This window comes from Anthonomus grandis, chromosome 8 (assembly GCF_022605725.1).
Source record: "Anthonomus grandis grandis chromosome 8, icAntGran1.3, whole genome shotgun sequence".
Taxonomy (NCBI): domain Eukaryota; kingdom Metazoa; phylum Arthropoda; class Insecta; order Coleoptera; family Curculionidae; genus Anthonomus; species Anthonomus grandis.
In genome coordinates, this window is record NC_065553.1 from 27350384 (window position 1) to 27364996 (window position 14613).

General features: G+C 35.9%; 1 protein-coding gene across 2 annotated transcripts in view; it reads left to right on the plus strand.

Annotated features, from left to right (window-relative positions):
• LOC126739409 (uncharacterized) overlaps positions 1-14285 on the plus strand; it is a 32972-nt gene extending 18687 nt beyond the window's left edge. Inside the window, exons 5-9 of one of the 2 annotated variants that reach the window (XM_050445082.1) lie at positions 4362-4572; positions 4623-4742; positions 4797-4961; positions 5023-5131; positions 13687-14285. In XM_050445082.1, the coding sequence (XP_050301039.1) occupies positions 4362-4572; positions 4623-4742; positions 4797-4961; positions 5023-5131; positions 13687-13864 (783 nt within the window). In that variant the 3' untranslated portion in view covers positions 13865-14285. The remainder of the gene's footprint in view (positions 1-4361; positions 4573-4622; positions 4743-4796; positions 4962-5022; positions 5132-13686) is intronic. The other variant, XM_050445083.1, reaches the window with a different exon arrangement.
• Positions 14286-14613: the final 328 nt, after the last annotated feature.

Here is a 14613-nt window from a genome sequence, read left to right on the forward strand (position 1 = left end):
GATACTAGTAATGCCCTCTCTGTAATAGCCTCCCAAGTAAACCATAGTTCTGTTCTCTAGCCATTTCAAATTACAGTATTCTTTTTTTTTAAGGACACATTTAGTTTTGTACATTTCAGCTTCATATTGTACTGGTTGTTAATGAAATTTTATTTATACTCTTATAAAACCCGGTTCTGGACTAAAGAAATATTTTAGAATTTAAATTATATCCCATATTGATTATTTAATTATTTTATAACGAATAATGATTAATTGGGCATGTACAATTATTGTGTATGTTGTACTGTTCATAGTACAATATCTGATTTTGGCTTGACCATACCAGATATGCTGGTTGATTTTACTCCGACTGACCTATCTAATTTTTGTCTCTTTTTATCTAATGTAAATATTAGTTTTCTTGGAAGATAGCAAGAAGTTGCTGGTCTAGGCAAAATCGAAATTGATTGTCATAGTGACACATATTTTCATTGCCAACTTCCTTGGGCCACAAATTTAGTTATTTATTTTTTATAAAAGGTTTTATGGTACTTATAAAAAAAGTTAAGTTATTTTGTTATATATTTCGATTGGCAATACACTTTGTGCGTGATTGCTTAAATACGGGTTTGACCTCTGCGGTCGTTCCTTTTCCCAGACCGCCGTCATGAAGTGAAGAGTGCTTTAGTTCTTTTTGAAATTCGTGTGAATTTTACCCATATGGGGATATAATTGACTAAATGTGGTGATAGTAAATCAACTTTTTGGGCGTAATGCTATAATTTGTTGTTTTGTTGAATTTACTGGCCTTTATGGCGATTTAAAACCTAATAATTTTTCACGTGCCCTCGAACATCGGCAAAATAGCGGTTCTGATTGGCATTGGCAGGGGACAATTTAATTAGCAAGTAGGTATTCTTGAATTTATCGTTTATACTGATAGTATAGGTTTTTTTCTTTTCTTTTGGCTACTAGAGCTACATAACATGGATTTTGGACGGATTTTTTTTGTACGGACCTGATTTCTTCATGTCACATGGTGCTTTCGTTTTGGGGTTATGTACTCTACTGGCTCTAATCTAGAAGGAGATTTTAAGCAACTGTGAGCTAACGTCTAACCTAGACCACTACCAGAGCTTGTGAAGTGGAAGAGGTGAAGCTTGGAAGCCTGCAGTTTTCTTTGACTGGGAATTGGATTTCTGGGAGAATCTCGAATCTGAAGTAGTCTGCTGTGTGTGGAGCTAGGTGACACAACATAACATTTTTTTTTATTCACTTATTTTATTTTTATTATCACAACTTTTATCTTTTGAGTTGAGATACATACATAAGCTTATTTAAAATTTTATTGATATTATTTAATCGATGCTATTTTATTATTGAATATTACTGATAAGAGGACATATATATGTGACAAGTGACTCCTGTGAGGTAAGACGCAGCCGGCTTCGTAGTACTACGAGTATATACTTGGGTTATATTATTTATTTTCAGACTACTCCTAAGATGTCAAATTTTCTCAGATTAGCTAGTAAATATTAGAGTAAACTAATAAAAGGGTAATTTTAAGTGGGGAAGCTTCAACAGTTAGGGTTGTTATTTTTTTTTTGCTTAGGTCAATGTCCGTGGCGGGATATACCGGGCCATGTAAGTTATTAGTTTAATTAAATTGAAGCTTCATTCCCCAAAAGGTTTGGGTGTAACATAGTTTGTTTTATTTCGACAACCACACTTTGATTGTGTATTTTTTGTGTGATGTTGTGGTTCCTTATTACCAACTTAAATAATTATTCCTCTTAACGATAAATAACATAACATAATTCTCTGTGATAATCAAGACTTAAATAAATTGTTATTTTCTGTTGTTAATTTGTTTTTCACTTGAGTTAAGTAGGTTGAAATATCATAGGTAATTTGGAAACAATAGTGTATACTGATTTGACTTTGATTTTGTTTTCCAAGTTTCGTTTTGAACTTGCCTAAATAAATTTTGATAAATATTGGGCGTCCTTTGGGATTATATAAAATCCAAAACTTGGTGGCGCCATACTGATTTTGACATTTAGTTGGGTAACTCTTGGGTAGTTACTACCTAAGAAATTTTGGTTCATTTGGTTGAGAAAGAAGCTAGAACCCACATCGGCTTGAGCTAGCAGCATTGTGAAGGATTCCTTCTCTGGGCGTTTCAGGTAAGAGGGGTTAAGTTTCTCCGGGCATCAAACAACTTTTGGAGACCCTCTTAAGGCCATAAACCTTTCACTATTTTTAGTACTTCTTTTCTTTTGATTAACTTGGCATTCATCGCTTCACCACCATCATTCCATTTTATTGCACTTTAGGAAAAAAAAATATAACAATCTCTTCTGTGACGGTTAGAAAAGCGGCATTGATTCTTTGAATTAAGTGGTCTAGATTGTCAATTTCCACCTCGTACACGAGTTATTTCGCACGTCCCCATACGTAAAAATCGGGAGGGGTTAAATCAGGGGACCATGGAAGCCATGCGATGGGACCTGCTCTTCCGATCCACGCATTGGAAAAAGTATTGTTCAGAAATTCTCTAACGGCGACCCGAGAGTGTGCAGGACACCCGTCATTCTGGAAGACGATTGGCCCGTCTTCATTAAATATGGGTATATCAACCAATAATTGTGGGAGATCATTTTGTAAAAAATGTAAGTAATTGTCCCCGTTGAGGTTTCTCGGCAAGTAGTGTGGAACGATGAGGTGTCTCCCAATCACACCTGCCCAAACATTAACACTGAATCTTGTTTGGAAAGACTTGGCTCTGGTCAAATGCGGATTTACGTTTTTGTTTTCCCAATAATGTAAATTATGTTGGTTAAATATCCCCGCACGTGTAAATGTTGATTCATCTGTCCATAAGATGCTTTTTAAAAAGTGTCCATTTTCAACGTCTGCGTGAAGCAAAAAGCGGCAAAATTGTACCCGTCGCTCATAGTCGGCTTGTAGAAGACCTAGAATAGAGTATCACGATGCCAGTAAAAATTGCGGAATTAAGTTGTTGATGTAGTATGAAATTACCTTGCACTGGGGTGTAATGGAAAGGATGCCTTCCTTCTGCCTTGACAACTGACCATGCTTTCCATGTAGAAATGTTCAGATCTGTAGCTAGTAGCTTTCCTTGTACTAGTGGTGGGATCCTCATAGAATGCGCGAATTACGTTTTCATCTACAGCAACATCATACTGAATCCGATTGATCCTCGGTTCTTGAAAATTTAGATTGCCTGTTTCCCTTAATCGACGAAAAGTGTTAGCAAAAGTGTTGTGGTGGGGCACACGCCTATTGGGGTATTGCTTCTCAAAAATTCTTTGTGCTTCTCGCGTATTACCATTGGCTCTTCCATAAGCAAAGACAATATCGGCGTATTCTTCGGTAGTGTATGCAGCCATTGTGGCGATAATGATACGAAAATAAGGAAAGTCACAAAAACAATATAAAAACTCAATTAACAGCAGCAATAACAACAGTATTAACAATAACAATAACAACTACAGAAACGATACAATACTAAATTAACGACTTGGGTACGTAAGAAAGCTAAAAAGTTACGCCACGACAAATGACAAATATCAAATGACAACAACAATATGTAGCACATATTGTTGTTATCACAACAAGAATCCCATAGCATGTTCCACGATCTCCTCATTTGACCATTCAAAGAATCGATGCCGCTTTTCAAACTATCAGAAAAGAGATGCGGCTTCGTCTTACGAGAATGGAAATGCGACGGCGACGTAGGGCATGTATTAGAGCTAGGGGAGCGCAGTTTTAATAAAATTTGTAATTTTGAAATAAATACATAAAATTAAAAAATATATTTTTTTTACTTTATTGTCCTTTAAAGTCATGAATTGTGGCAAGTTAGTCGGCTTTGTGTTACACACCGTATATCATTGAAAAGAGTATTAACTGGAGATGTTTTTAAAACTACCTGAACATCTTGATAGATTTTAGTTTTTTTTTTTGCGTCAAGTTAAAGTTATCTTTCATAACTTTTTGCTACTTGTATTAACTTTTTGAGCTCAAAACGAATTATTTCGGTATTATTTGTACTTGATATTGATTTTTTTAGATTCAGGATACATTACAGACTAAATACAAATGTAAAAAAAAACGTGAAAAATATGCTGAAAAAATTTAAAGATGTCAAAAGGCATAATTTTTTAGAAATCCTGGAAATAACACAAATACAATGATATAAAAGAACCCGACACTTTTGGAACACAAGTTTATTAAGAAAATATCTTCTATCTGAGCCTATCTATATGCCCACCAAGTTTGGCTAAACCTCCGCCAAACACCCTGTATATTTTTTTTTTAATAAGTTGAAAATATTGCATTACTTACAGACCTCGACAACAAAAAAACCATCGTCAAAGCAAAAACGAGCCGTAAAAAATGAATCCGCCTCAAACGAAACACAATCTAACATCAAAATATGGCAGAATGGTACTTTGGTGCCTTATAATGGCACTTTTCCTTACGTTTGTAACAGTACCATTATCACCACTGATAATAAAAAAGTGTATGGATATTTTAGGAGGGTTATTACAACCAAAGGTTTGTTTAGCTCGATTACCTATGAATTAAATTAACTTTTTTTTTCTTAGAACCGGTATCGAATATTACCGTTTCTGGCAACAATTGGCTGAAACACGGCGACCTCTTGAGCCTGAATATTAACTGCAAGGGCTCCCAAAAAATGCAATTTTGCGTTTTTATTAAAGATGGTATTAATACATTCAATATATAATTTGTTTTGCACTAATTTTACTGACTTTTAGGCTTATACAATGTTACAGGCAATGAAACTTGTGAAAGATACATTGATCTGGACAAGTGCGACTTTCCGATTAAAAGATATTTTAATACTAGGAAAACGATCGTAATTATTATTAAAAATGATGTTAGTATAAAGGTTACTTCTGTGGCAGTCACAGTATATAAAGGTAAAAGATGTTAATATAAGGTTTATGGTACGGGAGGTAATATTTTCTTTTTTATTTGCAGTAAAACAACAGGCACAGTTGTCAGTTATTGTGGTCCCAGTAGCTTTCAGTTTGGTAGCTGTAGTGACTATCGTCTTTGGAGTTGCTTATTATCTACAAAACAGAAGCAGGTATGTTAAAAAAACACATATTTAGGGAATAAGCTTTAATAACTAATGCTTTGATGGAGTATGAAAATTTCAAGTTAAATTAAACTTAGATCTTAAATTTGAGCTATTTATATCTAGTTATTAAGTGTCCTAAGTTTCTTCGAGGGATTTTCAGTCATTTTCGTTCTTTAGATATTTTTTTTTTCAGTCCTTTAGAGATACTGTTTATTTTATTTGAGGGTTAATGTAATGAGGGGACAACTTTGGCCCACATTAAGAAAAAAGATTATTTTAAAAATAGCGCCAAAAAAGTAAATAACAACTCTATTGTGTAAATTCCAGTCGATAGAGGGCGTTTTTGTACTTTCATTAACAGCCGCGCGACGGCAACCGCGTGTTTGGTGAAAGGCGATCTTGAAGCCGACAGGTCGATTTTTATTCAATTCAATAACTTACGCATTAAAACTTTGATCGGCACCAATTATTGTTAGGAAAGTTCTAGTATCTCGGTAAGTATATTGTTGATTATAGTTGACTATAAAATAGAGCGTAACATATTTTTTAGTTATATTATTAACTCTTCTTTTGTTGTTGTCCTGGATAATATGATTTAGGGTAACTTTGGCCCATATTTAGATTTAATCCTGATATTCAACAACTAGCAACAAATATTTTACATTCATATTTTTTTTCAGGAAGGTTAGTAAAGCCTCGACACCCAAAAAAACGCCTTGGATCACGATCCTAATTATACGTCTGAAAAACTGGAAGAATGCTTACAAGAAATAAGATCAGGTCGAATGACTTAACGAATTGCTGCCGCAACTTACGGGATTCCTAGATCTACAGTCAAAAATAAATTAAAGGGCAAACACTCCAAAACTATTGGCCGATCTCGAGTCTTTTTAGATGCGGAAGAAGCTGCTTTTGAACAACATCTTATCAAGTTAGCAGATTTCGGTTTTCCTGTAGTTGCAATGGACTTTCGGATGGCTGTTAAAGCTTACTTAGACAAAAAAGGATCCGTATTTCATTGTTCAAAGATAATCTGCCTGGATATGAGTGGACAAAATCTTACTTGCTGCGTCATAAAAACTTAGCCCAACGAATTGGTTCCAATATAAAGAGAGTTCGAGCAGAAGTGTCTGAAGCGGCATTGAATGACTATATGGAAAACTTGGCAGTTGCTTTAGAAAACATTCCACCCTCACGAATATAGAATTACGATGAGACCAATCTTAGTGACGACCCAGGAAACAAAAAAGTAATTTGTAAAACAGGGGCTAAGTATGTTGAAAAAATATGCAATTTTAGCAAAAATGCCACTTCTGTTATGTTTTGTGGCAATGCAGAAGGAAAATGCCTTGCTCCTTATGTTGTATACAAGGCCGAGCATCTCTGGACTACTTGGACAGAAAATGGCCCCCCAAGAAGTCGCTACAACCGCTCCAAGACGGACCTACATTTGAAGATTGGTTTGAATATCATTTTCTTTCGGAAGTGAGAAACGAATATGGACCTGTTCTTTTATTAGGTGACAACCTCTCGTCGCATATTAGCGAAAGGGTTATTCAACTATATGAGCAGAATAATATAAGATTCGTATGTTTGCCGCCAAACACAACTCACCTCACCCAACCATTGGATGTGGCATTTTTTGCCCCACTAAAAAGAGTTTGGCGAAATATTTTAACCAAGTGGAAAGAGTCAAAATCTGGTTCAAGATTTTTAAGTATTCCCAAGGATTTGTTTCCACCCTTACTTAAAGAACTAATTCAAAATCTAGAAATAGATAAAAGCCAGAATCTAATTTCTGGTTTTGAAAAATGTGGGATTTATCCTTTAAATAAGCAAATGTTACTTGATCGCCTACCAAAAAACTTGACTGAAGTGAATAAAGACATGATGGGTTCAGTTTTTTTGGAACAGATAGAGGCAAAACGTGCAGAATATTTGGGAAGTGATAATAGGACCAAGCAGAGAAGAAAAAAATTGCATGTTCCTGCTGGGAAAAGCATAAGTTCGAGTGACCTAATAAGCCCAGATACCAAGACGAAATTTGTCTTCAAGCTCTTCTCAGAGCTCTTTAAATGAAAATGATTTAAAATCTGATAATCTAAACGATTCATTTTCTAATTTGATTGAAGACGAGCATAATGAGGTTGTTTAAAATCCTGATATATTTTTTTTTTATGGTAAACACAAGCACAAGAGGAAAGTCCTATGTCACTCTTGGAGTGGTGCTTGCGCGAAGATATTTGTGGGCATTTATCTTGAATCGCTGTAGGTTGTATGCGTCGGGAAATATGTGAGGTGGAAGCCCGTTCCACAAAGAAGATGTGGATGAATGAGTCCCGATACAGCGACGTCCTTGGGGTAGGCAGGTGGACTCGGTGTTGATGAGCCGCAACTGCTAGACGCGTCCTTCTTGCCGGAACAGCCCTGGGTGGGATCAGGCCTGCCAGCTCAGAGGAGCACTTACCGTGATAATAACGGTAGAATAAACAGAGATCAGCCACCTTTCTCCTGTGGTCCAGACTATCCAGACTCTTTGTCAGTTCTGGTTTGTCGATAAGACGAATAGCTCTCTTCTATACAGAATCCAGCAGGTTTAAACTATGCTTGGGTGCAGAGCTCCAGACATGCGAGCAATACTCGAGGGAAGGACGTATTTGAGCCTTATAAAGAGTCAGCTGCTGTTCTGGTGTATACAGTTTTTTCGTTTTGAAAAGCACTACGAGTTTTTTGGAAGCCGCCCTGGCGACCTCGACAACGTGGTCATGCCAGGACACACTGTTGGTGACCTCGACTCCTAGAAGATGTAAAGATGATTTCATTGGCAATGTTTTTTTTTTCCTGCCATAACCAGCTCCGGGCCACCAAGGTTAGTCTTCATCGTAAATACTGCAGCCTGCGTTTTTTTAGCGTTAAAATTGACCAAATTGTTATCGCCTCACTCCAAGATTGCTCTAATATCGTTGTTGGTTGAAGCTACTTGTTGCTGCCTAAGATTCTGAGAACTTGCGGCTGTCGTTGGTTTGGCGGACTTAAAAGCGGAAATAAGTGTGCTATCGTCCGCAAAGCTGTAGATTGAGTTGACAGTAGTTCCTAGCAAATCATTGATATATACCAAGAAAAGGGTGGGGGATAGAATTCATCCTTGAGGGACTCCAGCGTTAATGTTAAATTTGTCGGAGAGGTATCCATCGACGGCTACTTGGATTGTTCGTTGTTCAAGAAAACTTTTGATCCAATTCAATAATGAGTTTTGTATGCCGATTGAGGAGAGCTTGGTTAGTAGTCCCTCATGCCACACTCTGTCAAATCTCTTGGAAATGTCAAGAGCGACTGAGCGGGACTCGCCGTGCTTCTCCATGGCCTCCGTCTACTTATCCTTTTTGGGTACAGCTTGCACTCGAGCAGTTTTCCAGCTTGTTGGAAATTGACCCTGCTTATACGATGCCGTGAACAGTCTACATAAGGGAGGAGTCAATTCGTCTGCACAACGTTTTAGTATTAGGGCTGGAATTCCATCGGGTCCAGAAGCTTTGTTGGTGTCTACGCTTTTAAGAATTTTATTTATAATTCGTTGGGGAAACGAAATTTCTCCCATCGATGAATTCACCCTTGGCAAATATGGCGGTGTTTTGCCTTGCGAGTGCAGAGTTGAATTGGACACGAAGAGTTTACCCAGTAAGTTGGCTTTTTCCCTTGCTGTTACCGCGATAGAACCATCATCTGCTGTTAGGGGTGGCAAGGCCGACTTAGCAAATCCTTGACTAACGGCTTTCGATACCGACCAGAAAGATCTTGTTCCATTTGGGCAGTTTAGCAGTTTGTTTTTGATCCTGGTGATGTGACTCTCTTTGCATTCATCAATAATTCGCTTCCAGCTATTTCTGGAGGCTAAAAAGTTTTCTTAAAACCGATTTTCGATGGAAGGATGTTGACGCCATTTGCGATATGCTGCGTTTTTAGTGTTTACTGCCTTTTTGCAATTCAGGTTGAACCATTGCTTGTTGTTTGATCCGCATTTAGTAGAAAAAGGGATATAAGCTTCCATTCCTGCCAAGATCGTCTCTGTAATTTGGTTTGCACATTCTGAGATGTTATTGGTTCTAAAGCAGACTTCTTTCCAAGGGAATGAGCGATAAAATTCCCGAAGATGGTTCCACTCTGCTGATTTATAGTGCCATACTTTCCGCGGCATCGGAGGATCCTGCGTTTTAACCTCCAACTGGCAAGAGACTGTTATCAATTTGTGGTCCGATATTCCTAGGGGGGCATGTACTGATACTGTGTACGATTCAGGGTCTGAAGCCAAGACCAGATATAGGAGATTCGCGAACTCACCGTCTCGATCGGGGATTCTGGTAGGTTCCTCCACAAGCTGCGTAAGCCCGCATATGGTGGCAAATAGCTCAGCTTCTCGTTCTTCATCGTCGTTCTTGTTGCAGAAGCGCAGCCAGTTGATAGAGAGACCAAGTCGTGCTAATTTAAACATAGGCGATTTTATGTTGGTAACGTTTAATGCCAACCAATATCCTAGAAAAATTATCAAGATTTCAGAAGAAGGACCTAGAGTAGATTGTATGGAAAAGGAATTAAATTTTGGAGGTGGCCAGAAAAAAGGGACGAATTTTTGTACAGGGTGGCCAAATAAGAATGCGAGGTACTGTATCTGGGAAACTATTCATCGTAGAAGCTTGCGATAAAAAAATTTATTACTAAAATGGCCAAGAGAATGACCTGGAAAATATTTTCAAGTTTCTAAAATGGCCGCTAGGGGGCGCAACTGCAATCTTGAATCTAGAAAACTGATGTTTCTGTAAATTTTGCTGAATTAACCTAACAAAAAAATAGCTGATTATTAAAGTAGAGACTAATCCGAACCTTTTTTATTTGAATAGTTTTGCTGTATCTCTAAAAATAAAGTGATGGGGGGTGTTCAAAAGTTGGCTTAAAACACACCCTGTATACTAAAAACGCCTTAGCCGATTTTATCAAACTTGGGCTAGTTGAAAAGAGCTATTATTAAGCTACGAATATTATTATATTTCATGTTTTTTTAGTTTTACATCTCGCCGCTAGAGGGCTTTTTTCGGCTTTCTGACACAAATGACTAATTTTCTCAAAAAACTTAAATGCAATGGTATAAATTTTTTTATACAAAAAAATAGCTTAATGACGCCTAAACATGCTTACGAAAACCGCATCTTAATATCTTCATCCTAACCTAAAATTTAGGCCAAAGAAAATTTTATATGGAAATCCCTTAATATTTATAAAAACTACAAAATAATTTATTTCGAATTTCTTTTATAATGTAAGTTGTGGCCCTATAAAGGACCGATTTTAAAAAGAAAGGGTTTTAATGCCCCCGTAAATGCTCGAAATGCTGACCATCACGCTCTATGCATTGCTGAAGCCTCTCATGGGTAGATAGAACTGCAGCTTCAATTTCGGATCTCGGTATGGTATGTATTGCATTACGAATGCGGTTTTTCATATCTTCTCTAGTCGTAGGCTGAGTCTGAAATACAATGTCCTTTAACCGCCCCCATAAATAGAAATCAAGACTGGGGATCGCGGAGGCCATGGAAACAGGCTTCCTCTTCCAATCCACCGCTATTAAAAAATGTTATTAATATGCTCTCGCACATTCCTAGCAAAATGTGCTGGACAACCATCCAACTGCAAAAACAAATTTTGCCGGACTTCCAGTGGCACATCTTCCAGCAACAACGGTAATTGATTTACCAAAAAGTCGAAAAAAACATTGCCATTTAGAGATTGTTCAAAAACATATAGTCCAATAATGTTGCCTCCAAGTATACCACACCACACATTTAAACTCCAGCGCCCTTGGTGCTGAACTTCACGCAACCAATGCGGATTTTCTGCAGACCAATAATGCATGTTATGCAGGTTGACTCTACCGTCACTATTAAATGTGGATTCATCGGTCCAAAGAATTTTAAATAAAAAATCTCTGTCCTCGCGTATCATGCCTAATATCCAATGGCAATAGTCCAACCTACGGTCAAAGTCTGCTTCTTCCAATGCCTGATGTAAATTAACATGATATGGGTGCATTCTATAAATATATTAAAAAAAAGCTGAACTTAAATAAATCCATATATGGCGATGGCTATTAGAATTTACCTATTGTCCTTCAAAATATTTTGAATCGTTGTTCTTGATATGCCTAATTCAAGGGATAATGCTCTTGTGCTAACATGAGGATTTCCTTCAATATATCCCAGTACGCTGTTAATATTGTCCAGATTTCTTCTAATTCTTGGCCGTTGAAACCTAGGCCGAAAACTACCATTGGCTCGTAAGTTCGCCACTAATCGGGGAAAAAATCTAATATCGCAAGGACTTCGATTTGGATATCGAGCAGCATAAACTCTTTTTGCTACTGCAGCATTTTGAAGACATTCAACACACATTCAATAAACCGCAAGCATATCAACAGCTTCATCGTTCGTAAAACGCATTTTGCAAAAACAAAAAATGCTCAAGTAACGTAAAACTTTTGACAACTTACTATTGACAATTTGAGGAATGTTTATAATTTAAGTAGACATTTCTTTTGTTGCATTCCATGGCCTGCTTTCTAATAATTATTTTTTTCGTATTATATCCATAGTGAATATATAACATAAAATAGGTCTGATTTTTGATATAAGCATTATTAATACTTACCTTTTAGTGATATTAGGTAATATTTTCAAAAATGGTAAATTTTGTTTTCAAAAGTAGTGAATTTTAAAAAATTCCAAAATAATTAGTATACAAAAATTAAAATTTAAGGGTATAAAATATTCTTTGGCCTATATTTTAGGTTAGGAACAAGATATCGAGTTGCGGTTTTCGCAAGATTATTTAGACATCATTTAGCTATTTTTTTATGAAAAAAAAATCATATCAACGCGTTTAAGTTTTTTGAGAAAATTAGTCATTTGTGTCAGAAAGCCGAAAAAAGCCCTCTAGCGGCGAGATGTAAAACTAAAAAAACATGAAATATAATAATATTCGTAGCTTAATAATAGCTCTTTCCAACTAGCCCAAGTTTGATAAAATCGGCTAAGGCGTTTTTGGTATACAGGGTGTGTTTTAAGCCAACTTTTGAACACCCCCCACCACTTTATTTTTAGAGATACAGCAAAACTATTCAAATAAAAAAGGTTCGGATTAGTCTCTACTTTAATAATCAGCTATTTTTTTGTTAGGTTAATTCAGCAAAATTTACAGAAACATCAGTTTTCTAGATTCAAGATTGCAGTTGCGCCCCCTAGCGGCCATTTTAGAAACTTGAAAATATTTTCCAGGTCATTCTCTTGGCCATTTTAGTAATAAATTTTTTTATCGCAAGCTTCTACGATGAATAGTTTCCCAGATACAGTACCTCGCATTCTTATTTGGCCACCCTGTACAGTTGGGAAGACGTCATTATGAAAATTAACGAGCCAAACATGGTATCTAAGAGAAATCAGTACAAAGTTTCAGAAATTGACAATTTTGTTGACAAATAAGTGTAATTTTTAGTATAGATGTAGGATATTTTTGCAAAGCATTAGGATAAAGTGTTTTTGATATTTTGTCCCTTATTATAACAAATGTGTTGATTATTTGCAATAAATTTCATTAAAATAATTTTTTGTTGTAAATTTTGCATTTTTTCTGTTTATGATCTGTTTGAAAAACCGCCAGTTTTTTTTCTTAAGCTTTTATTTACCTAAAATCAATTTAATCCTCTACGTTTCAGTGTAGCATTAACCCAACACCCAATTAACATGCACGGGTCAAAGGTTCCCCATTTCAAGGTAACTTTGGCCCACTTGAAACAAAAAAAAAATTTTGATAATTTATTATACATGCAGACTAAAGTACAAAATCTATGGGAACATCCATTATGATTCATAAATAAAAATTACATACCATAGAGTTTAACAAGTATTTTATTATAAGCCAAATAATAGAAAAAAAATGGGCCAATGTTTCCCCATTTTACGGTACCAGTTTTGTTCTTGTCAACCTTATTTCATTAGTTGCGAAACGGTTAATGGCTATCCTATTTTGCGTTCTATTTCTATGGCTGCAGGTTTTAAAACTTCGTTTTTTTATTTTTTATATGTAGAATTTGTCATTTGGTGAGGATTTTAGGTCTTTCTTGCAAGTGCATTGCTAGTAGTGGATTGATACCTTTTTCTTCATCATTCTCCTCATTTTACTGAAGCAAATGTTCTTGGGTATAAGCAAATCGTTATTCATATCAATTCGAGTAGAAGCTTATACTCCGACCTGTTACTCTAAGCTCTTGCTTTGAGCGTTTGCTTATACTCATGAGCATTTGCTTTCTTTTTATTCATACGGGCCAGTAAATTGTTTAAAATTCAAAGCGAAGAACAGCTCTAGGAGTTCATATTTTTACAATGCCATTAACTAGACACTAGATGTTGCGATCAGTACTATTCATACAATATTTATTTACACCTAAAATTCCTTCCTACACCATTTATTAACCACGTGAATCTCATATAGCTAAAAAATGTCTTATTTTATTTAAGGTTTATAGTCGAAGTGGCAGACTTCGACTTCGGCCAACAATACGCCGATATGGAATACAAAACGTTCAAAGACAGACTGAAAGACTCGATAATTAACGCGTTTACTAGAGATCCGATGCCGTCCGGTTCGGACGCTCCGCTGTGGCCCCCGGGACACAAATATGGCAGCATGACATAGTGGGGCCTTTTAATTACTCATCTGTGAACGAACGGTAGTGAGATTCTCTATGCTTTAGCGTTATAGTTTTTAAGCATCATTATTTATCTTATAGCCAGTTTTTTTTTTAAATTATTGGCATAGTCGGAGGAATTTACATTATTTCCTGGCAACGAGAAAAGATATAGTCAATAGTGAATTCCTATTTTTAAATAAGTAGATGTAAGGACGGTTCCAAAATTTAATATAGTGTAAGTTTAGGTTGGTTTAGCTGGTAGCTCTTAAATTGTGGCTGCCAAATTGTAGCTAGATGTTTTAGTATATATATTACTTTATTTTTGCATTATATTTATGGTTATTTTATTACTCTTATTGGTAAATTTGTTGATTGTATATATATGTATTTGTTTTGTTACTATAAAAATAAACATTTTATTATAATTTGGGAGGAAAAAAATTAAAGAAACGTACGATTTTTCACAATGAATTAATCTGAATACAAAAGGCATCAGTAACTAATCATCTTAATCTATATCATAAATTTCGTAAGAGATTTAAAATAAAGTTTTCAACGAACATTGAGTTGTTGCTGGCATGACATTATTTTCATAGCAAAAACTTTGTAACATCTGACTTTTCTGATGCTGAAGTATAGGTCTGAAATTATGCTACTTCAGAAGCATAACATACACGTTTTTATACGACAAAAGTTCGAATATATTTTTTTCCTAACCCGCCTAATAAGGAAGAGACCATCATTTAAAGATGGT